Source organism: Hippopotamus amphibius, chromosome 8 (genome assembly GCF_030028045.1).
Source record: "Hippopotamus amphibius kiboko isolate mHipAmp2 chromosome 8, mHipAmp2.hap2, whole genome shotgun sequence".
NCBI lineage: Eukaryota > Metazoa > Chordata > Mammalia > Artiodactyla > Hippopotamidae > Hippopotamus > Hippopotamus amphibius.
The window spans coordinates 96,076,215-96,099,472 of record NC_080193.1 but is presented as its reverse complement, the minus strand read 5'-3'; the positions used below and the strand labels follow the sequence as shown (position 1 = coordinate 96,099,472).

At 39.8% G+C, this 23,258-nt stretch overlaps 1 protein-coding gene across 3 annotated transcripts in view; it reads left to right on the top strand.

Moving 5' to 3' along the window:
• The window catches only part of UNC80 (unc-80 homolog, NALCN channel complex subunit), a 208,004-nt gene that overhangs the window by 165,917 nt on the left and 18,829 nt on the right, over positions 1–23,258 (top strand). For all 3 annotated transcript variants that reach the window (XM_057745745.1, XM_057745746.1, XM_057745744.1), the window contains 10 exons: positions 2,642–2,812; positions 6,186–6,278; positions 7,689–7,724; positions 8,107–8,325; positions 13,178–13,378; positions 15,513–15,636; positions 16,565–16,690; positions 17,942–18,065; positions 18,816–19,022; positions 22,730–22,914. In XM_057745745.1, the coding sequence (XP_057601728.1) occupies positions 2,642–2,812; positions 6,186–6,278; positions 7,689–7,724; positions 8,107–8,325; positions 13,178–13,378; positions 15,513–15,636; positions 16,565–16,690; positions 17,942–18,065; positions 18,816–19,022; positions 22,730–22,914 (1,486 nt within the window). The remainder of the gene's footprint in view (positions 1–2,641; positions 2,813–6,185; positions 6,279–7,688; positions 7,725–8,106; positions 8,326–13,177; positions 13,379–15,512; positions 15,637–16,564; positions 16,691–17,941; positions 18,066–18,815; positions 19,023–22,729; positions 22,915–23,258) is intronic.

Genomic DNA, 23,258 nt, shown 5'->3' with positions numbered 1-23,258 from the left:
TCTGTTTCCCTCCAGCAAGTTAAAAGGTTTGGAAGCCTTTCAGATATTTATTGGAATTTAGGTATCTACTTTTGCAAAGGGCCTATTGAAGTAGTCTACCCATTTTTAAATGAGATTATCACATAATTTTGATTTGATACATAGAATTTTTTTAAGAGTCTAATATAAGTATGTTTTAGCCTGTATAGAGTAGTGTGCTGGTAAACATTTAACAAACATCTCTCTGGGGAAAAGAGTCTTTGATATGTAGCTTTGACAATTTGCCAATATGTAGCAGTTGCTGAATGTAAACTGGAATGACATTACTGAACTGGTGTTAGAAAGAGATGCACACAGTAGGCCTTTTTTGTTTTATTAATTTTTATTGGAGTATAGTTGCTTTACAATGTTGTTAGTTTCTGCTGTACAGCAAAGTGAATCAGCTATACATATACGTATATCCCCTCTTTTTTGGATTTCCTTCCCATTTAGGTCACCACAGAGTACTGAGTAGAGTTCCCTGTGCTATACAGTAGGTTCTCATTAGTTATCTGTTTTATACATAGTATCAGTAGTGTATATACGTCAATCCCAATCTCCTAATTCCTCCCACCACCCTGCCTTCCCACTTGATATCCATATATTTGTTCTCTATGTCTGTGTCTCTATTTCTGCTTTGCAAATAAGATCATCTATACCACTTTTCTAGAGTCCACATATATGCATTAATATATGATTTTTTTCTCTTTCTGACTTACTTCACTCTGTATGACAGTCTCTAGTCCATCCATATCTCTGCAAATGACACAATTTTGTTCTTTTTTATGGCTGAGTAATATTTGATTATATATGTGTACCACATCTTCTTTATCCATTCCTCTCTTGATGGACATTTAGGTTGATTCCATGTCCTGGCTATTGTAAATAGTGCTGCTGTGAACATTGGGGTTCATGTGTCTTTTTGAATTATGGTTTTCTCTGGGTATATGACCAATAGTGGGATTGGCAGATCATATGGTAGTTCTATTTTTTAGTTTTTTAAGGAAAACATACTGTTCTCCATAGTGGCTGTATCAGTTTGCAAGTACAATCCCAGCAAAAGTGTAAGAGAGTTCCCTTTTCTCCACACCTTCTCCAGCTTTTGTTGCTTGTGGATTTTTTAATGATGGCCATTCTGACCGTGTGAGGTGATACCTCATTATGGTTTTGATTTGCATTTCTCTAATGATTAGTGATGTTGAGCATCTTTTCATTTGTTTGTTGGCCATCTGTATGCCTTTGGAGAAATGTCTATTTAGGTCTTCTGCTCATTTTTTGATTTGGGTTGTTTGTTTTTTTTAATATTGAGCTGCATGAGCTATTTGTATATTTTGGAGGTAAATCCTTTGTCAGTTGCTTCATTTGCAAATATTTTCTCCCCTTCTGAGGGTTGTCCTGTAGGCCTTCTTGACTGGTTATTAAGCCATACCAGCACACCACTTGCTACATGTATTTCAAATAACATCTCTTACTCTGTGACTTATAGTTTTACTCCCCTAAGGTTGTCTTTTGATGGACAGAACTCTTCATTTTAATATAGTCCAATGTATCACCTTTTTCCTATGTTTTAGTGTTTTCTGTGTCCTCTTATAAATCTTGGCTAACCCAAGGTTATGAATATATACCCTTATGTGCTAGGTGCTTTATTGTTTTTACCTTTACATTTAGATTAACAAGCCATCTGGAATTAATTTTGGTATGGTGTAAAGTAAGGGTCAAAGTTTATTTTTCCCATAGAGATATCTGAAAGACAGTAGACCCAGCACCATTTACAGAAAAGACTGGCTTTCCTCATTGCATTGCCGAGTCACCTTTGCTATAAATGAAGTATCTGTGGATTTGTTTTGGACTCCTTGTTCTGTTTCATATATCTATTTGTATATCCTTGCACCAATATTATACTGTTTTAATTATGATAGCTTTATAAAAAGTCTGATATCTGTTAATATGTCTTTTTATAATTATGAAATTTCCATCTTTATAGGAAAGCTATTTGCCTTGAAGTCTGTTTTGTCTGTCATGATAGTTACATCATCATTCTTTTGGCTTTTGCTCTTTCACCTTTAACATTTCTATATACTCATATTTAATGTCTCTTGATAGCAAAATATAGCTGAATTTTTTAATTATTCACACTAGTAAGCAGGCATTTTCAGACCTGCATCACAATGACTGTTTCCAGACCAGACTCTTGCTGTAAAATTGCTTAAGCTTTAAGAAACCAGCCTCCTAAAGAAGTGTTTTATCTTGTCTCAAATTTGTTGCAAATTACTGAATGGAAGCTTTGTTATGATTGTGAAGCTTGTTTCTCTGGATCGACTGACTAGCTCCACCTATTACCATCCTATTATTCTTTCAACCAACTGTATATATGCTAACTCTCCCAACAAGATAATATTCTTCCTAAAGGTAGAATATTATCACCTTTTATTGAGTGCTTAATTAATTAACTAATTAATTAGTGTTGGTCAGTATTTCCAGCAGCTTTAATTACCCTTGACTTGGGTGGAGTGGGAAGGGAACTCTGAATTTGTCATCTCTCTAGAGGCTTTTCAGTTCTCCATGCTCCAAAATATCAAGTCGGATGTAAAATGTGATTTGGTTTTCTTTCTGTTGATTAAAGTCTTCAGATGCTGATGGTCTTGGAAGCTCTAGTGCCATGTTACCTACAAAAGCTAAAGAGGCAGACATCACAAGTGGAGACAGTACCTGCTGCCCGAGAGGAGATTGCTGCCATGGCTGCTCTTGCAACATCCCTGCAGGCCCTTTTATACAGTGTAGAGGTCCTCACCAGGTAATCTCATCAACAAAAATATCCACAGCCATAAACTATATGTATCCATCAAAAAGATGAAGGAAAAAGAAAGTGGTGGCTAAAAATCTAAAACCCAGTTCTTATTTACAGATAACTTACCCAAACTCAGCCGTTTCTACAAACATTCCCTAAGTTGTTTGGATAAATAGTGCTCGCAAAAATAATAATAATAATTGTTAGTATTATTATTCTACAATGATTGCTAAACACACATTTGCACGTAGCTTGCTGAGCTTCTTTGGCAGTTTTAACCCAGCAGTAAACAAATCTTTTGTAAAAGGGCTAATTTAGTGCATATGAAACTGTGATCCGTGTTTTTATTAGCTCTTATTTTATGAGACATAAAATGGCTGCAATTTCAACTAAGCATTCTTTTATTATTTTCCTGTTTGTAAAGAGTTGGGGTTTTTTACTATAATTTCAAAAGCTACATAACAAACATAAACTACAAAATTTTATTCTAATGCTATAATTGATAGATTTCTCTGTTGGTCAAGACTCAGTAGTGTCGAGAGAGGGGACTGAGGGATTTGGGAATGCGAAGGTCAGTTGACACCAGGGCTCAGCCCTAAACAAAGTTCCAACAAGTTAGCTCTGTCACAGGATTCTTGGGGGCAGAAGCAGAAGAAATGAGCTGCCCTGTGACAGGGAAAGGCTGGATTGATGAGACCTGGGCTTGGCGGGGGGTGGGGGGCGGGGGGAGGTGTTCCATGTACAAAAGATAGAGTGAGTGGGGATGGTAGATGCAGGAAACTGTGGAAGGAGATGTTCCTCCCCAGGGGTGGCGGTGGGAAAGCCTTCTTTATGCATTGGTGTCTTCGCTCCTCCATCCTATTTGGCTGTATCGTTATCCTAAAATTCTATGATTTATTCCCATTGAAGGCACCAACTTCTCCAGCCCCATCTTGTTCAGTTGGTGAGGGGACTCGCTGAAATCCCGCAGTCCAGGGAGGACTTTTCCAGCATGTACCAGCAAGTGAGAAGGGGAGTGAGATTGTTATTAAGTTCAATCTATGTTAGTTCCTAATCTTGCCCTACATTGCCAACCTAGGCAAGCAGAGCATAGCTCAAAGCCTTCAGTAGACTATCTGCTGAAGTGTCCATGCATCTAATCTGGGGAAATGGGAAGCAGGGGAACAGGGAGCTGTGACAAATTGCCTCATTCAATGAGAAACGGCCCTCAGTACTTTGATGATGGTTTCCTGAAAGTCCAAGGGGGAAGAACATTCCAAGGAGAAATATATAACTTACACTCTTCTTCTGCACCCACCTGGTTATGTCACTAGTGTCTTCCTATGACTAGAGGAGAGAAGAACAGTCAATGTCCTTCAAGTGCCACTTGATTCTTTCTTTTCATAATCACAATGTTGATGCTTTGGGGGACTTCCCTGGTGGCGCAGTGGTTAAGAATCCGCCTGCCAACGCAGGGGACATGGGTTCGGGTTCTGGTCTGGGAAGATCCCACATGCCACAGAGCAACTAAGCCCATGTGCCACAACTACTAAGCCTGCACTCTAAAGCCCGTGAGCCACAACTATTAAGCCCATGTGCCACAACTACTGAAGGCCACGTACCTAGAGCCTGTGCTCTGCAACAAGAGAAGACACCATAATGAGAAGCCCGCACACCACAATGAAGAGCAGCCCCTGCTCGTCGCAACTAGAGAAAAGCCCACGCACATCAACGAAGACCCGACACAGCCAATAAATAAATGAATGAATAAATAAAGTTATTTTTAAAAATGTTGATGCTTTCTATTCCCTTTTATAAGGATAAGTCAATTAACTTCTCCAAAGCTGACTTACCAAAAATTCCACAAAAAGTTATAGTTGGACATTTGAAGCTCTGACATTTGAAATTCTGTGGCCTTAAATATTCTAGTATATTTAATGTTCTTTTGATGGAGTGGAAGACCAGCCTCATTGATTGGCTGTAATTATTCACAACGAAATGGGCTTCATTGTTTTTACAAAAAGAAAATGAGAGTACCAATTCACTTCCACAGTCCTAACCTATGTAGCTTGTGAAAAAAAATTAACAGTTCTATAGATAGTAACACATAAACAAGTGTATTACAAGTGTATCCGCATTAGTTTTCCATTGTTGCGTAACACAGTGCCACAAACTGAGAGGCTTAAAACAACACATTTATTAGGGCATGCTGCCGCAGGCCAGAACTCAGGGCAGGCTCAGCTGATTCCTCTGCCTAGGGTCTCGCAAGACCAAAATCAAGATGTCAGTCTGGGCTCTTATCAGAAGGTTCTGGGGAAAAATCCACTTCTAAGCTCATTCAGGTTTTTGGCAGAATCCAGCACCAGGCAGCTTTGGGTCTGAGGTCCCCTTTCCTTCCTGACCATCAACCAGGGGCCACTGTCTGCTGTTGGAAGACACCTATACCCCTTCTCACTTGGCCCCCTGATCTTCCAGCCAGCAGTGATGCCTTGAGTCCTTCTCAGGCTTCAAATCTGTCTGCCGCTACCCAGAGAAAGCTTTCTGCTGTATAAGGGCCAGTGACGAGATTAGACCTACCCAGATCATTTCCCTTTTGCCATATAATGTAGCATAATAACAGGAGTAGCACCAGTGGCGGGAGTTCTTAAGGTTAGCTTTCAATTCCTCCCACTGCAACAAAGGCACTGAAGAGATGGTCTGGTGTGATTTTTAAAGGCTTACTCTCCAGCCACAACCAACATACAGAAAATGAGCATAATAAAAGCAAGCCTTAAAGAGTTCAGATAAGCAATTGCTTTGAAAAGCCTTATCTTTCCTTCCATGTCACAGATGATACAGAAGCAGTTTACCTAATACTTAAAGTGAAGATATAAAATAAGATGATTCTAATCTATTTCTTAGCATCTAGATATTAATTTTGGGTAGTCTTAGGTATAATTTTGACTAGAAAGATTCTTTCCTTTTTTGATAGTTTCTCAGAAAAATAGAGTGGTTGATTATGGAGTAGGTGACCTAAATGATATGCACACCCTTATCTTTTTCTTACTGTCCAGAATGGCTCATGTCCTGGTACCTGTAGAAATGAACAATGAATTCTTAACTCTCACTTAATCAGCACAGGCTTAGAAGTCTGATTTCATAAATGTCTGGTTTGAAGAGTTCTTGTTTATTACTCAGGACCAAGAAATGAAAGACCTTAAATCATGGTGAGCTTATAGACCCTTGGGCATCTGTGTTCCCTTTAAAGTGCCTCCCAGAACAGAGACAGCAGAGGAATGTGATAGAAAAGCCCTAAATCTTTATAAGCCTCTAAAACTAACTTAAAACTTGTGTGAGCTGCAATAACTTGAGGCTTTCGTGTGTCTCCACTTCTGTTGTTTTGTTACTGTCGTTGTTGCAGGCCCATGACGGCCCCCCAGATGAGCAGGTGTGACCAAGGTCATAAAGGGGCCACCACAGCCAACCACACCATGTCGTCTGGGGTGAATACCAGGTAATTCACTGGCCTTATTCTTCTGTGGTCTCAATTTCATACAACCTGAATCTCAGCTGTTGGGAATGAAAGGAATCCTGCAAATAGTCAATATTGAGTGTGAAAATCTCCAAGGAAAAGAAAAGAAGGTGAGAGTTTAGAGTTACATGAAAATACCAAGGCTTTTTTTTTGAAACTGTCAGCTTCGTAAATTAAGGGAAATAAGCCACCTTCTGAAACTGGTATTTGTGTCCATTTGTTTGTGTGAATGTGCAAGATGCTCTCTGCCTCCTGTGTGGTCTTTGAACGATTCCAGTGTTGTTTCATTTGCCTCCAAGAAAAAGGCAAGTGAAACAATAATAATCCGGCAGTGGTTTCTCATTCCAGGGCAGTTGTGCAGAGTCAGCTTTCATCTGGACAGATTTTCTACAGACATTTCATCCAGACTTTGACTTAGGTCCTTAAACAATGCTTTCACGGTTGTTGACTTAATCACCTTCCCTATTTTGGTGTAACTCAGACACTGGCTGTACTAGTTAATACTCTACCTGCTTCATTCTGCCTGGATTAACCTCTAAATACTCTGAGACAAAAAATAAAAGTTTAATTAACTTCCTGCTCCAAGTAAGATTTATAACAGGGCAAAAAGAAACATCTTGAAAGCTTTTTCCCAGTATGGAGTAATTAGCACAGAGATCATAAGGAAAAACTAAATAATTTTCTGTTCTCTCTGAAGCACATTTTTAAGTGTGTATCATTATTTATGTAAATTCTGTGCTTATCATATATTTGATGTCAAAAATGAAATAAATTTCAAACTATCACATCAGATATCAATTATCTGATGTTATAGTGTTACCTCAATTTATCACACTAAGGAAAAATGATTATATGGGTTTTGAGTAATGAGTTTAAATGATATTTAGGGGTCTCTCTAAGCATATTGAGCTATGTTCAACTACTAAATGAAAGGTACACAGAGAAAGAGGGCTTCTAAAGTCCTATTACCAGTCACTCATAAAGCAAGAATTCTCTAGAACTGAAAGGAAATCAGCCATATTTCTTTCTCTGGTCCCCTAAAATATAGCACATGATGTTAAAACTGTAACTTAGATTCACCTCACCTTTCAAGTTTTCAAAGATTTCCCTCATGTGACCACATTCCATGAGTTCGTGTGTTTTTACAGTATCTGTCTTTCTACAAATTATCTGGCAATAAAACAGCTTTCATGGCAGCTATCATTGCAGTGTATGTGGTAGCCAAATGAAAGATCAAGATTTTGTATTTTAGAATTAGTATGTAGTATTAGTGTGTATTACCAAAATGTGTAGCTTCAAAGGCTTCTCATAAGAAAACGTCTTTAAGATGCCCCACCACAGGGCCTCTGTTCTTGCTCTGATAGTTATGCAGACTATTTTTCTGACTCCCAGGTACCAGGAACAAGGCGCCAAACTGCACTTTATCAGGTACAGAAAGACAACACTAATTTTGTATTGATTCTGTCATCTTGTGATGATTTGCCTTGTGAGCTGGGTTATGGTTCCGTCAGATTTCTTTTCATTCAGGCATGGCATCCTATTTCTGCATAAATCCTCAGGAATTGGCTAATGTACAGCCACTACAGTTTGGGATGACAGTCTCTTACAGGATGATAAACTTTCTTGATCCTTCCGATGAGGTTCTCCTAGGCCCCGCCCTGCTGCTCCATTAACTTGTGTATAACATAAGGCATCATAGTTTTCTTCAGTGTGATACCCTCCTCTCATAGTTGCCCCTGGCACACACCTTTCCAGAGCCCCAGTTAATAACTTTATTATAATTTTTAATAATAATTTTGTAACTCCCCAGAGAAAACCTGCACTTACTGGAGGAAGGGCAGGGCCTTCCCAGAGAGGAACTGGATGAACGGATTGCTCGGGAGGAGTTCAGAAGGCCCCGGGAGTCGCTGCTGAACATCTGCACTGAGTTCTACAAGCACTGCGGGCCCAGGCTGAAGATCTTGCAAAACTTGGCCGGGGAGCCGCGGGTCACTGCCCTGGAGTTGCTGGATGTGAAGTCCCACATGAGGTACTGTCCTCATTTTCTCTGCCCCCGAGTGTGCACACAGCTTGGGCTGGATGTCTGGAGTGGGGTGGGGGGTAGAGATGGGGCAGGATAAAAGCTTGAAACTGGTTGGAATGCATTGGTTTCCTGTGGTTTGGATGCATATCAAACAGGGCCCTCTGGGAAAACGGATGTTAAGTCCATGGAAAAGGATCTCAGCGTGGACTGGGGGAAATGTTCTTAAAAACAGAAAAGTCCAGTCAATGTATTTGCTCCTCAATAAAAGAGAGTGAAAGGGAAGTTGAACCACCTGAATTCTTAGGGAAGTAGCTTTCTTCCATATGCTCTTTACTGCCCTGATTCTAATTTTTCACAAGAATCCAATGTCTCTTCTCTCTTATTTTACATGAAAAATGCACATCTACCTTCTGCTTGAGAGCTTGCCTTGTCCCTATACTATCTGAGGACTCAGTGAGGGACCTGCAGGGAAGGAGCAGTTTTAACTCGGAACCACACTTTGGTTGAGCCTGAGATCCCTTTTACACACATTGTGCATGATAGCCTTCCAGTGTTTCAGAAAAGTGTCCTGGCCAAAATTTTGCACTAGATGAGGCCAGTCATCTTTTAAAAATTTCTACTCCTGGTGTGTCAGGGAGAAGCCTCAGAATTACATCTCTGTGCAATCATATGTCCTTCTTCCTAAGGAGATGTCATTTCACTTGCTACTTCAGACTACAAAGACTGTGTCTCTATTTTCAGATTCTTAAAAGAAACTGATTCCAGATGATCTTCTATTTAGATTTGCAACAGTTTGTAAAGGGTCATAAAAAATTCCTTGAAAGGAAAATTCCATGGGTAACAAAATATTCACTTGGAAAGTTTAGTGTATCTATAAAACTAAAGGTAGGCTTAGGTTCTAGCCTTTCAGAAATAACATTGCGATTTGGCAAAACACACCAATTTCCTGATTGTCACCTCATTTTTTTCCCCTTAAAATTATCCCTTGAAAAATTTAGAAAGTACTAAGGGAAATGAGAAGGCAGAAATGTATGGAGAACACAGGCTCTTTCTCCTCCATACTGACGTCACATTCTCTCAGTTGCTGGCACACACCCAGAACTCCAGAGCTTCACAGGTGTTCACACTCCCGACTGTGCTGTGATGGGGAAAAGCTTATTTTACACTGAGAGTTTCAGCTCCTACACTGGGAAAGGGGAGGAAAGTTTGGTGTATTAAGCTCCTGTTGCCATAGTAACTCAGTGCTCCATTCAGACCATCTCTCCTCGTTTCTTGCTGATCATGGCTAGCTGACCTAAGTAAATCTACATCACACTCCCAGAGTCAGAGAATCACTACTACCCACAGACATTTTGTACGAGAAAGGGGACAATATTCCTAAAAGATGGAAAAGCGAGTGGAAGGGCAGGGGTGGGGGAGGGAGGGAGGGAGAGAGAAAAAGGGAGGGAGGGAGGGAATGAATGAGAATCATGTTAATGGGTTAGTAACTGTCCTATAACTTGACCACCTGTATCTACACTCCTTAAGGTATTTGGGGAGAGGGGAGAGTGAGAGTCAGAGAGGCCTGGAGCTCCCTCTAGAGGTCAAACCCTATTAAAGTTTAAATGAACTCTAGTAGTTCAAATGATTAGCTCCATGCCTGGCACAGATAAAGGGCTCAGTAGATACTAATGCTAATGAGAAAGATCCAAATGCTATCCTAGACACTGCGGATGTAAAATAAAGCCCTAGTCCTCAGCATGATCACAGTCCAATACCTACGTGAGGCACACATAAGAATATAGAATGCAGTGTTGCAAGTACTATATATCACATGTGTGTATTTATGTATTTATTATTTTACCAAGTACTGGAGGCAACTCAGAAAATTATATGATGCAAAGGGATACAATTTACAAATTAGAGAGTCAGAACAATGTGAAAAATTATCAGGGAAATAGTTTATGATAAGATTAGCATGGAAAATCTACATGATTTTATCATATTAGATGCTCTTGATGAACTATAAATTTGACTTTGAGCTTCTGAGTTTCCCCTTATCAAAACAATAGGGGAAATTACCAATTATAAAATCATAATGTCAATAAGATAAAAAAAAAACTAGTTTTTTGGTAAAAAAATTACCTGTTTTATATATGAAGAACAAGAAATATCTTCTCGTTGATGTATGTTAAAAGGAAAGAGTAGTGTGATGGACAACATCCTCAACAACATGCCATCTTAGATAAAAGGCCAGTTTCACGTGGCTGGATGCCTGTTAGTACTGAAAGCTGCGTAACATCCTAATGCAATTCAGCAAGAGTAACCTATGTGAGCACACATTTCATGGCCTGGATCTATAGGAAGGTAGGCAAAATTTTTACTGCCAGGGACTATTTAGACTAAATGCCCTCTATTCATGCTATTTCTCACAACAAGCTTTCAATAAAATGGACCTGTCATGTTCTCTGGCCAGTTTGCTAAGTAGGGATAGGTCCACATGTTTTTGACCCTACGCCAAGCAAAGGGTATAATTAAGGTTTTATTTTATAAATTAAGTACATATTTGGCTATATGTAAGAGTCCGAGCTAAATATATAAATTTTAGAATTATGGACATATAGGTAGTATTTAAAGTCATAAGAATGGATAGTATCAATCAAGGAGAGAGGGTAGATTTTTAAAAAAAGAAATGGGATGGCATAAAAGATAGAGGAGGGCTTCCCTGGTGGCGCAGTTGTTAAGAATCTGCCTGCCAATGCAAGGGACACAGGTTCGATCCCTGGTCCGGGAAGATCCCACATGCTGGGGAGCAATGAAGCCCATGTGCCACAACTCCACAACTACTGAAGCCCACGTTCCTAGAGCCAGTGCTCTGAAACCAGAGAAGCCACCTCACTGAGAAGTCCATACACCACAACGAAGAGTAGCCCACTCTCTCCACAACTGGAAAAAGCCTGAGCACAGCAATGAAGACCCAACACAGCCAATAAATAAATAAACTTATATATAAAAAAAAAAAGATAGAGGAGATATTTGCAAGAAGTACTTGATTTGAATCAAAGAACCAAGGAGGAGTGTTGAGGCAATCTATAACCCTGCATTTGCAGAATAAATGATTGACTGTAAGACTCTCAAGAAAAACATTCTTGGTTAGATAGAGTTTCTACCCTAAGGAAATTTGTTGCCTCATTTTCCCAGACCAAAGCTGCCAAAGCAGCAGAATAGCAGGATAGTAAGATCTGCAAATTCATTCCACCCTCTCGCCTCCCCATCTCTCTCCAACTCTCCCTCTCACCTTTCTCCCCCTCCTTCTCTTCCTTGTGTTCTCAACATTATTCATGTGATAGTATAGCAAAGACTGTATTAAAGGAAATTTTTGTTTTATGCCCGAAGCATATTCATTTTGTAACATGACCAGGGATGAGAGAAATTCAGTTAATAATTCATAAAATCCAACTCTAAGTATTGTTTTCAAATTTGAAATAGATCAGTCATTTCTCCAGCATTTCTTAAGGTTACCTACTAAATAATAAGGGAAAAGAAATATGTGTATATACTATTTAGATTTGCCGTGGTGGTCACTTCATGATGTATGTGAGTCAAATCATTGTGCTGTACACCTTGGACTTATACAGTGCTGTATGTCAATTATATCTCAATAAAACTGGAAAAAAAAAGCATTAAAAAAAGAAATATGTATATAGATACACTCTTATCTGTCAGTCAAACAACCTGAAAAGTAAAGAATTATTATCTGCATGGCACATTTGTGAGAGAGAAACAAAACAATGTGAAGGCTGTTTAAAATGATTTCTTTAAAACACGCACACTCACAATTCCCAGAAGGACAATTTGCATGTTGTCTGGAGAGAGGATGAGTGGGGATGAAGAGACAATGACAGTTTCTTGATAGTGAAGGGTTGCCATGGAGAAGATGGATTGAATTCATGCTTCCAGATGAAGCCTTGTAGGAAAAAACTGAAGGAATTTGGGGACCTAATATGAGGAGAGCTTTTCACAGTGTGGATGTCCAAAGATGGAATGAGCTGTCTTGTGCAGTGGTGAATCCTCCATCCACGGCACTAGTCAGATGGAGCAATTGTAGAGCAATCCATGTATTAGAGGGGCAAGGGCTGAGCTCTGACTCCTCTACCAGAGTGCCTGTCAGAGTACCCTGGACTGCTCTTAAACAGTAGATCTTTTTAAGCATTTATCCTGTCTCTCTTGGAGTAATCAAAAGGAAATTTCTTCTTTTTGAAATGCTACCGTTAATACATGAAAAAAAGGAATGATACAATATTACCGTTGTACTACTTCTAATGAGTTAAGGAATCTGTGCAGTGATCACTGTTGGCTGCTGACATCATAGTGACAACTAGGAATCACTTGCCTCCTGAGGGAAGAACACATCGCCTGTGAAGGACACGTAGCAGAAAATTAAAACCTAACCTGATCTAGCCCCTAGATCTAACTACCAATTGAATTAAATACAGGAGAAATAGGATAAATTAAGTGACACCATGGATATGTCAATGGTGTCAATCAGCAAAATCCAGAGTGTGGGAAATGCAACAGGGCAAACTGCTAATTTCTCCAACAAATAAATTACTAGGTGTCAAACAAAGAGCAGAAGAGGGGGAACCTACAAATTGAAAAGGCTTAAGAGACATATCAACCAACTGAAATGCATGGCCTTATTTTGTCCAGATTTATTTTTTTAAATGTTTATTAACAAATTATGGGATAATGTGCCAGAATGTTCATAGCTTGGGGAGTCAGTGTGTTGGGAAGAGGGTGATTAGTGTGATGCTGTGTGGGAAAATTCCCATGGTGGCATTCTAAGCTTATTCTTTAAAAACAAAACAAAACATTTTAGGTTGGCAGAAATTGCACACTCCCTTCTGAAGTTGGCACCATATGACACCCAGACCATGGAGAGCCGTGGGCTTCGACGCTACATCATGGAGATGCTCCCCATCACCGACTGGACAGCCGAGGCAGTGAGGCCGGCCCTTATCCTCATTTTAAAGAGGTTGGATAGGATGTTCAACAAAATTCATAAGATGCCTACTTTGAGGTGAGGAGGCTCCTGGTCAGCTGTTGGTATTACAAGCCTCAGGCTTTGAGTTTGTCATTTTTTAAGGTGGTGGATCAATCCAGAGTTGAATGAATGGCTCAAAAGTGTTCTGTTGGTCATATGTGCAGAGCTAATTAGGTATATGAATGCATACGTAGCAGGGTCTATATTTTGAGGAAATTACATATTCTTCAAATATATATATTTATCTTGAAAAATCTATTCATTTCTTAGCTATCATGTTCCTTACCTGTTGCACATAAGAAATTCAATGTGTATCCTTCAATTCCTTTTAATGTAAGGCAGGATATACGTTATAAATTAACTAAGGAGAGAAGAAAATTAACTTGGTGTTCAAACATATGTATTTAACATAGTATTTTAGGTACCAGTTTATAGAAATGCCAAGCTTTACAAAATAGCGAAGCAGCAGCTAAAAAGATCTCAGGGTTGATAACAAATACCTCATTTTCACCTAATTCAGGTGGTACTAAGTCAATGTTATAACCACTTGATCTCCAGTGGCCTGAAATATCCATTGGTAGCCTTTCTGTGAGCAGATGCCTCTGAACCAGGCTGCCTGAAGATCTGGGCCCAGTTTGAAAACCCACAGCCACAGTGAGCAGATAGATCAATTGATAAATGCTAATAAACCCACTAGCTTGGAAATTTCAAGTTTGGGTTAGTGAGACCATTTTCTCTCCTATTAAACTAAACCCTAAATCAATGCAACTCTTGCCCAAGAATCTGTAGCACTTATTGTTCTATTTGTCAGAACTTTTCCAGATTTTATCCTGTGCTCTTCATTTATGCAGGCATCAGAAGCTGTTGAATTTATTAAAAAGAAACTGAAAAATTTTATTCTAATAATTGACAGTTCGATCCTATATTCTTTTCTACCATGATGATGGATGCCTATACATTATTTCAAGCTTATTTATTTCAGTAGCATAGAAATGCCTATCCTTAAAGCATTAGTTTCTTTAGTGGTCTTAATGGAACATTCATGCCTGCTGGCAAATGGCCAGTCTTATAGATCTTACAAAGGTGTGTCAAAATAACTTTTCTTCTAAAGATGTTAACATCTCCATAGGCTAACTCATTTGTCATATAACTAAACCCATTAGAACAGCAGCTTCCTAAAAGTAGACTTCTGCATTAATGCATAGACCTGATTAATTGCAGGCAGTTTTCTTGGTGTGCATGCTGTGAATTTGGGGTTGCCTGGGATTTAATTCCTTCAGGTGATCTCAATTCAGCAAGAGAAATGTTGACTGAACCTGACCTGTGGGTTACTTGAGCATCAGGGATGCCAACACATCCTCACGTATGAACATTTCCATTTTGTCATTGTAGACATGTCAATTTGGTGGGCAACATAAGCTTAGAAATTATTTCCAGGATAATATTTGGAAATAGTTGATCTCGGTAAAGCCCAACCTGTTTATTCAGGGGGCCACAGAAATGACTCTTCAGTATTGAGACAATTACAGACCAGATTGTCTTCTAATACAGAAAATCTCATGTTCGTCTAATTGGGTTGTATATACCACCATTTATACTACCAGAGGAAGTAGCCCCAAAATATCATTATTTAGTAGGCCAAGAAAGAAGACTTTCTAAATAGACTATTTTCCTCTAATGTCATCCTTTTGGCAGGAGTTAAGCCATATAAGTCTAATTAGTTGTAGTCTGGTGTAAAAGCTGATGAGATCAACTGCAGTCTGATAAAAACATCTCAGAAACATAGCCTATAGTCAGATGAGTTCTATTGGAAGTAATGACTTCTACGATGGGTTTCCTAAAATGGTAGTCTCACACCCTCTCTCAAAGCTAAAACCAGGAAACTTGAAATGCCACCCATTCATCGTCTCTGCTTTTTCTTCAATAGATTTTGTCTCATTAGTCGAGTGGGGCAGGAGTGCCTCTGCTACGTTTTCGGTATCCTCTTCCCTTTCCACTGTGCTCTGTAATTTTGGAACAACGTGGGTAGACTTCCTCCCCTGAGAAGCACTTTGTTGTCTCAGACATCTGTCCTGTCTTAGATGGCGTCAGAGTCACTGTCTCATTCGCTCGTTGCAGACAATCTCCAGGAGGGAGCCAGGCTGCTAATGGCTCCTATATTGTATTCCAGGCGACAGGTTGAGTGGGAGCCTGCCAGCAATTTGATTGAAGGGGTTTGTTTGACACTTCAGAGGCAGCCAATCATATCCTTCCTGCCTCACCTTAGGTCACTGATCAATGTCTGTGTCAATCTGGTGAGTAGCCAAGTGGCAATCTTATGAAACTTTACAGAATTTAACTCTGCTATTGACTTCTCTGAACTGAAGATTTACAGGTCAACGTACCTACCTACCCATGAAAACAGACGGCTCAGGTGACACTGGAAATAGTGAGGTACATTTCAAGGTAGTGTGTGGGGAGATACAGGGGTCCATCCCTGCACAGATGGGATTTTGGTGTGCTGCTTCCCACGCGCTACTTTGACAATTGACCTCTTCAAGTTGCGCTGAGAGTTGAGGGCTGCCAGTTGGAGAGTGGGGTGGCAGGAGACTGCACAATTGGCTAGAAGTTGAGGTAGTCTAGGGTGGGGGAGTTTAAAACGCAAAGAGGATTTTTTTCTTTCTTTTTTTAGTGCAAAATGGCATTATGAGTTAGCCAGTCTAGGATTTGTGTGAAGACAAAAAAATTTTTATCATTTATGTAATATCTAGAGTCTGGTCCTGACAAGGTTTTGTACAATGTGGCAACCATGGTAGAGCATTTCATTGACTAGAATCTGCTGCTTATCTAGTTGAGCAATAAATCTGTAGCTGGAATGCCTCGTGCAAGTAGAGCCCTTGCCATCATCATTGCTGTCAGTATTTACTCCATCAAAGAATGTCGACTGCTTTCCTTTGAGTTCACAAGTAAGTATGTCCAGTCTCCTGATTAGAATAATTTTTGGTTCATCTCTCATTATTTACATAGTTAGTCATAAGAAACATTCTACAAAACCTTGGCTGAATCCAGTGTAATCGTCCGATCTGACTCCAGACATTACATGCTGGCAACACGAACAGATTGAGAGAAACATGCCCAACCTTCAAATTTATTATTATTATTATTATTGACTGAGACTCCCTTACTACAGTTGCATGAAATTGCAATAGTCAAGGCTGGTCATGTGCTCTGTTTGTATTTCAGGTGATGGGAGTGGTAGGACCTTCCAGTGTTGCTGATGGACTACCCCTTCTTCATCTCAGCCCTTACCTCTCACCACCTCTGCCCTTCAGCACAGCTGTTGTCCGGCTTGTAGCATTGCAGATACAGGTGTGACTGCCTTACCTGTTTGTCACGCTCATGACATTGCTGGTTGAGGCACCAGATAGATCATGGTGTTCTCTTTTATTTTTCTGCAAAGGCTGGGCAAAATCTGTGAAACAAAAATGTAAACATCTCCAGACTCTTACAGTTTTGGAGCGTCAGCCCTGAGCTTGATCCTAAAGTTGTGCTTCTGTAATTCTTCTTGAGATCTCAAAAATAGCAGAGTCATTTAGTCCTGCCACGACCTCAGGAACCACTTCTGTCATTTAAAACATGTGTCAATACCTTAGGAAAATAATGGTTCACAGATAATCAGCTCACAATTGTTAATTAAAGACGCAGTAATATTCAAAGTCTGGTTTTAAATTATTTGCATAAAGAATTACAATAAAAAATTCTTTCAAATGTTATTACCAGATTTTGAATATCGTGATTTTCTTTAATGATTGCGGGTTGAATATTGTGGGTGCCTTTTTTTTATCATTTTTTTCCCCACTTATTTCCTAAAGTTAAAATTATCATTCCCAAGGCAAAAAAGTATAGAATGTCAATTTCCCTGACTATTTCTGTGTGTCACCTAATTTTAAAGAGTGGTAAATCACCAGAAAGCTCTGTGACCAATGGGAAGTATACAGTTGCTGTAAGTGGGTAACTGACCCATCCATTATCTGACAACCAAGCTTGATGGTCCTTCATCCAGAGAATGCTTAGATGATGGAAAAGAGATTAAGCAAGCTCTATGTTTACCAGGTCGAAGGGAAATAAAGACATCCCTAAAGTGATACATTTTGACAACATGTATACAGAGATCATTTATTTCTTTTTATATTGTCTGCTGTTTTCTGGCTTGAAGAAGGCTTTAGACAGCGGAGAGGACTTTTAAATAACTCCCAAATGGAGCAGGTGGCAAATTCTCTTTTTCTTCCTTTTCTTTGGTCACTAAAATATTTATTGGTGGACACATGGAGCAAATGAATGGGAAAATGTGGTTGTTTTCTTACCAGACTATAAGTATTATCATTTTTCATTTGATATTCAAGATGTTGCTGTTTTTTAGGTATATAGCTCTCAATTATGTCAAGCAAATGGTAAAGTATCAGTTTGGGGTGAACCTTGGATGCTGCACAGATGACAATTGAACTCCTAGTTTGCAGGTGCAGCCAGCAGGGAGTCCCCGTCTCCGTCATGCTGTGTAAAAATGAACAGACTGAATGGATGAGGGGGTCAATTAATCTTTTTTCTATTATTGCTGCGCAGGCTTTAAAAGAAGATTTTCCTTTAAGCCATGTGATCTCCCCATTCACCAATCAAGAGCGAAGGGAGGGGATGCTTTTAAATCTGCTCATCCCATTTGTGCTCACAGTAGGATCTGGAAGCAAAGGTCTGATTAATTTAACTAAAGGGAATTTATCATTGTTGTTGTGTTTTCTTAAGTATCAGGCTGTTATTTCTTCCTTTTCCCATGCAGGCCATCATTGATGTTAATCTGAATGGTTTAAACAGGATTATCTTAGGAAATAGAATTTTTCTTTCTTTTCAGTTTAGCTGCCCTTGGTCAAGGCTTTCTTTGCTCCACTTCTTAGAAGATACATCCTATTTAAAATCATTTAAGTACAGCAAAAATAAGGAGAGCATTGTTTCAATTAAGAAAATGGCATTAACTGAAGCCGAGCATGATGTGAATTGACAGATGAATGGACTTGATAACCTACTGATACTAGGTTTAGCATGAATCCTGCCACTATCATTAAATTCCAATATGTTTTCATTACTCTTCCTTCTTGGGGGATTTTTTTTTCTTTTAGGGAATGTTTATCTCAAATGTAAGACAGTGCGTTATGAGTATTTGAGCAGAAAAAAAATAAAGAGAGAAAGGAGATTGAAATGGTAAGCGAGAGATTTGGCTAAGAACAGGGACCCTTGGGTGCTGACTACAGAGGAGACACCCAGTACCAGGAAGTCTGCTTCTGTCCATAGGAGAAGCTGTATTTGGTGGGGAAGACACTTGAACTTCTAGGGTGTTCTAGTTTGGAACTGAAAAAAGAGCTGAATTTTTCTGTGTCTAATGTGGAAGGTCTACCTTGTGACTTGTTTTTCTCTCCACTTCCTCCTCACAAACTCTGCCTCTCAGATAGTCCATGGCTGGAGCAGCCTGAGGTGCAGCTGCTGCTGCAGACAGTCATTAATGTGCTCCTGCCTCCAAGGATCATCAGTACATCCAGGAGCAAGAACTTCATGTTGGAGAGCTCCCCTGCCCACTGCTCCACCCCTGGGGATGCAGGCAAAGACTTGCGCAGGGAAGGGCTGGCAGAGTCCACCAGCCAAGCGGCATACTTGGGTGGGTACTTCTCTCGATAGAGAGATGATAGATGATAGATAGATAGATAGATAGATAGATAGATAGATAGATAGATAGATAGATAGATAGATATAGATAGATAGAAAGAAGTAGATAGAAATATATATAGATATAAAGATATATACACACACATATGTATATGTATATTTGTGTACATGTATATACACATGTACTTATTTAGTTATGTTCCGCCTTGACTCAAAGAGTATTTTAAAAGACCTCTATCCAGAAAGTATTTAAAGAACCCACTTCAGCAAGTACAAAGCATCACCCTTGACTTCTGCTTTCCCATTACTCTATCTGCTGTGACTTAATTCTGACCCATGGAATAATAACAGCTACTCCTTGGCTAGAATGAACTAAGCTGGGGAGAAAAGACCACCCCTGCCACAACACTGAGATTAAGGAGCACTGGCAACAGAAAATCTCAAAAGGAGGAAGTGAAAAAATCTTGCCTGACATTTTTCAGTTCACCAAAGGAGACCTTAGTGGGGAGTATAAGATGAAAGCAGACACAATGGTAAAAACAGGTCCTTTGAGTCCTTGGAGTTTGCAGTGGGGTGGAGGGTTGGACTGCATTATTAAGGGATGTATTTGAAAATGATGTGATTGACAATCAGAATGAAAAAGGGTAAAAAAGAAATAAGGCTGCATGTGCATAGGACCTGGCCACGTGAGGCTTGGTTACCAGAGGCACGAAGATGTAGGGTTCAGATAAAATCTAGACTCTGGCAGAGTCCTGCATGAGCTTTGGGACTGTACAGAGGATGGTAGAGAAAGAGCCCTTAACATGTAAGCCAGGGGTAGGAGAGAACACTTAACAGGTAACTATCTTCAGTTCTCTCCACTTTTTGCCTTTTTTAAATTGAACTATAGTTGATTTACAATGTTGTGTTAGTTTCAAGTGCGTAGCAAAGTGATTCAGTCATACGTACATACATATATATATATATATATATATCTTTTTTTTCAGATTCTTTTCCCTTATAGGTTATTACAAAATATTGAGTATAGTTCCCTGTGCTATACAGTAGGTCCTTGTTGGTTATCTATTTTATGTATAGTAATTTGTATAGGTTAATCCCAAACTCCTAATTTATCCCTCCCCTCTCTTCCCCTTTGGTAACCATAATTTTGTTTTCTATGTCTTTGGGTCTGTTTTGGTTTGTTTGTTTGTTTGTTTATTTTTTAATTAATTTATTATTTATTTATTGGCTGTGTTGGGTATTCGTTGCTGCACACAGACTTTCTCCAGTTGCGGCGAGTGGGGGCTACTCTTCATTGTGGTGTGCAGGCTCCTCATTGTGGTAGCTTCTCTTATTGCAGAGCACGGGCTCTAGGCACACGGGCTTCAGTAGTTGTGGCACACGGGCTCAATAGCTGTGGTGCACGGGCTTAGTTGCTCCATGGCATGTGATATCTTCCTGGGGCAGGGATCAAACCCATGTCCCCTGCCTTGGCAGGTGGATTCCTAACCACTGCACAACCTAGAAAGTCCCCAGGTCTGTTTTGTATATAAGTTCATTTGTATCATTTTTTTAGATTCCACATATAAGTGATAGTATATGATATTTGTCTTTGACTTACTTCACTTAGTATGATAATCTCTAGGTCCATCCATGTTGCTGCAAATGGCATTATTTCATTCTTTTTTACAGCAAAGTAGTAATCCATTGTATAAATATACCACATCTTCTTTACCCATTCATCTGTCAATGGACATTTAGGTTGCTTCTATGTCTTGGCTATTGTAAATAGTGATGTTATGAACATTGGGGTGCATGTATCTTTTCAAATTATGGTTTTCTCTAGATATATGCCCAGGAGTGGGATTGCAGGATCATATGTTAGCTCTATTTTTAGTTCTTTAAAGAAACTCCATACTGTTTTCCATAGTGGCTGTACCAACTAGCATTCCCATCAACAGTATAGGAGGGTTTCTTTTTTTCCACACCCTCTCCAGCATTTATTATTTGTAGACATTTTGATGATGGCCATTCTGACTGGTGTGAGGTAACACCTCATTATAGTTTTGATTTGCATTTCGCTAATTGGTGATGTTGAGCACCTTTTCACGTACATTTTGGTCATCTGTATGTCTTCTTTGGAGAAATGTCTGTTTAGATCTTCTGCCCATTTTTGGTGGGGTGTTTGTTTTTTTCTATTTTCTACTGTTTTAATGAAGGTGAATCCTTTGGTTACTTGGCCAGGCTACTGGACCTCTAAATTGTTTTTACCTTTAATTTGAACACTTAGTGTGCACTAAGGAGTGTTTTCTATACCTGACATTATCATCACTTTGAATCCTCACAACAGCTCTAAGAAGTACATATTCTCACTTTAGGAAGGGAGAGGCTAAGGCCCAGAAAGGCTGAGTAACTTACCTAAAGTCACATAGTTAATAAGTGGCAGAGCCAAATTTCAAATTGAACCCAGCCAGCACCAGAATCCCTGAGCCCTTTGGTATCCTGCTTATGTGTTGGGCTGATGCTGGTGAAGGTGGAAAGTGGAAAGGCAGAAACCCAAAAGCCAACAGGCACATAACAGTAGAAATGTCACCAGGATCAGGGTGGGGTTAGAGGAGTGTGCTTTTTGTTCTTATGTTTGTTACGATGAGGGAGAGGAACAGAGATGAGTAGATAGGGAAGGAAGAATCTTACATCTCTCTGTGTTATATGCCCTGGTGTTCCCCCTGGAAAAGCCCTAAATAGATGGTAAATTTATATGTGACTCCTGAGGGCTTTAGGGAGTTGGATTTCTATATGTCATCTAGGTGCTGAGATGGGCCTTAAGACCTGATGGAGAAGGCCCAGGTTCCCTTGACTACCCCCATGGGAGACCCTGTGGGGAGAGCTGGGTGGTAGAGGAAGCCCCCACCCTAATCTCTGATGTCTCTGCAGTATCCTGGTTTGTTCTGACCCACTGGGAAATCTGCTTCCTGAAAATAAATTTTAAAACATAGATTGTGACAAGGCTGCCAGAATCTGGAAAAAAAAAAAAAAGATATTGTTAAAGAAATCCAATGGGGTTTAGTAATAGACATCATGACAGGTGGGGGAGGAAGGACAGAATTTTCTTTTCTGGAAGAATCTACCCAAACACATTTACTGGTTACTCTGGGGAGCAGTTTAAGGTGGGGTCAAGAAGGGAGTGGGAAGTGGAAGGATTTTTTTTTTTAACTTTATTCATTTCTGCATGGTTTGATTTTACTTTTAATAGCAAGAATATATCATTTCTAAGCTGAAAAGAAAAAAAAAATATTTTAAAACACCCATGATTTAGCTTCAGATGTGAGTAATATGCTGGTATTACCATAAAGCCACTATGACAAAAGTTTTAGAAAGCGAAATATTAGCCACACATCATGTTTATATTACATTTCCCTTTCAGTTCTGTGAACTGCTTTGGTCTGTATTTTCCAAAATAGTAGTTAAATGCACTTAAGGAAGGTATATATGTTTTCTTAATCAGAATTAAAGCATGTTTACCATACACATTTCTGTCTTGATGTCAGATCACTCTCACTCCGGAGTACGCTGAAGTTTTTGGAAACATGGAGAGAGTTTAGAAATTTAGAAAATTGTCTGATGCATAAAAGGGCGGTGGATGCCGGCAGCTGGATGTGGGCGGGGTTTCTCTGAAGCACAAGTCTGCAGGCTCACTTTTCTCTTTTCCCTGCTGTGAAGCGCTGAAGGTGATTCTCGTCTGCTTTGAGAGGCAGCTTGGAAGCCAGTGGTACTGGCTAAGCCTCCAGGTGAAGGAGATGGCCCTGCGGAAGGTCGGAGGCCTGGCCCTGTGGGACTTCCTCGACTTCATCGTGCGCACCCGCATCCCCATCTTCGTGCTCTTGCGCCCTTTCATCCAGTGCAAGGTGTGCTGTGTGCGTCTCCTCCGGGAAGAGACAAGGCCGTGAAAGTGCTGCTCTCCAGATTAAGGCAGGATGACAGCAGTAGTTCCGGGGAACGTGCTATAGCTAGTCAGCAGGACCTGTGAATACCATGCTTGATGCTAAATCAGCCCAAACAAGTATCCCAGAGGATAAAATTTCATGTTAGAATTACCTTCATAGTAAAAGCTTAAGTAACATCGGTAAAACTTTGCCCGCGCCCCCCCCCCCCCCAAAAAAAATGATTGACCGAATGGAATGATCTGAAGAATGGTCTTCAGGGACATGACTGAGATCTGATTTTAAATAAGTATGGGAAAAATGAGAGA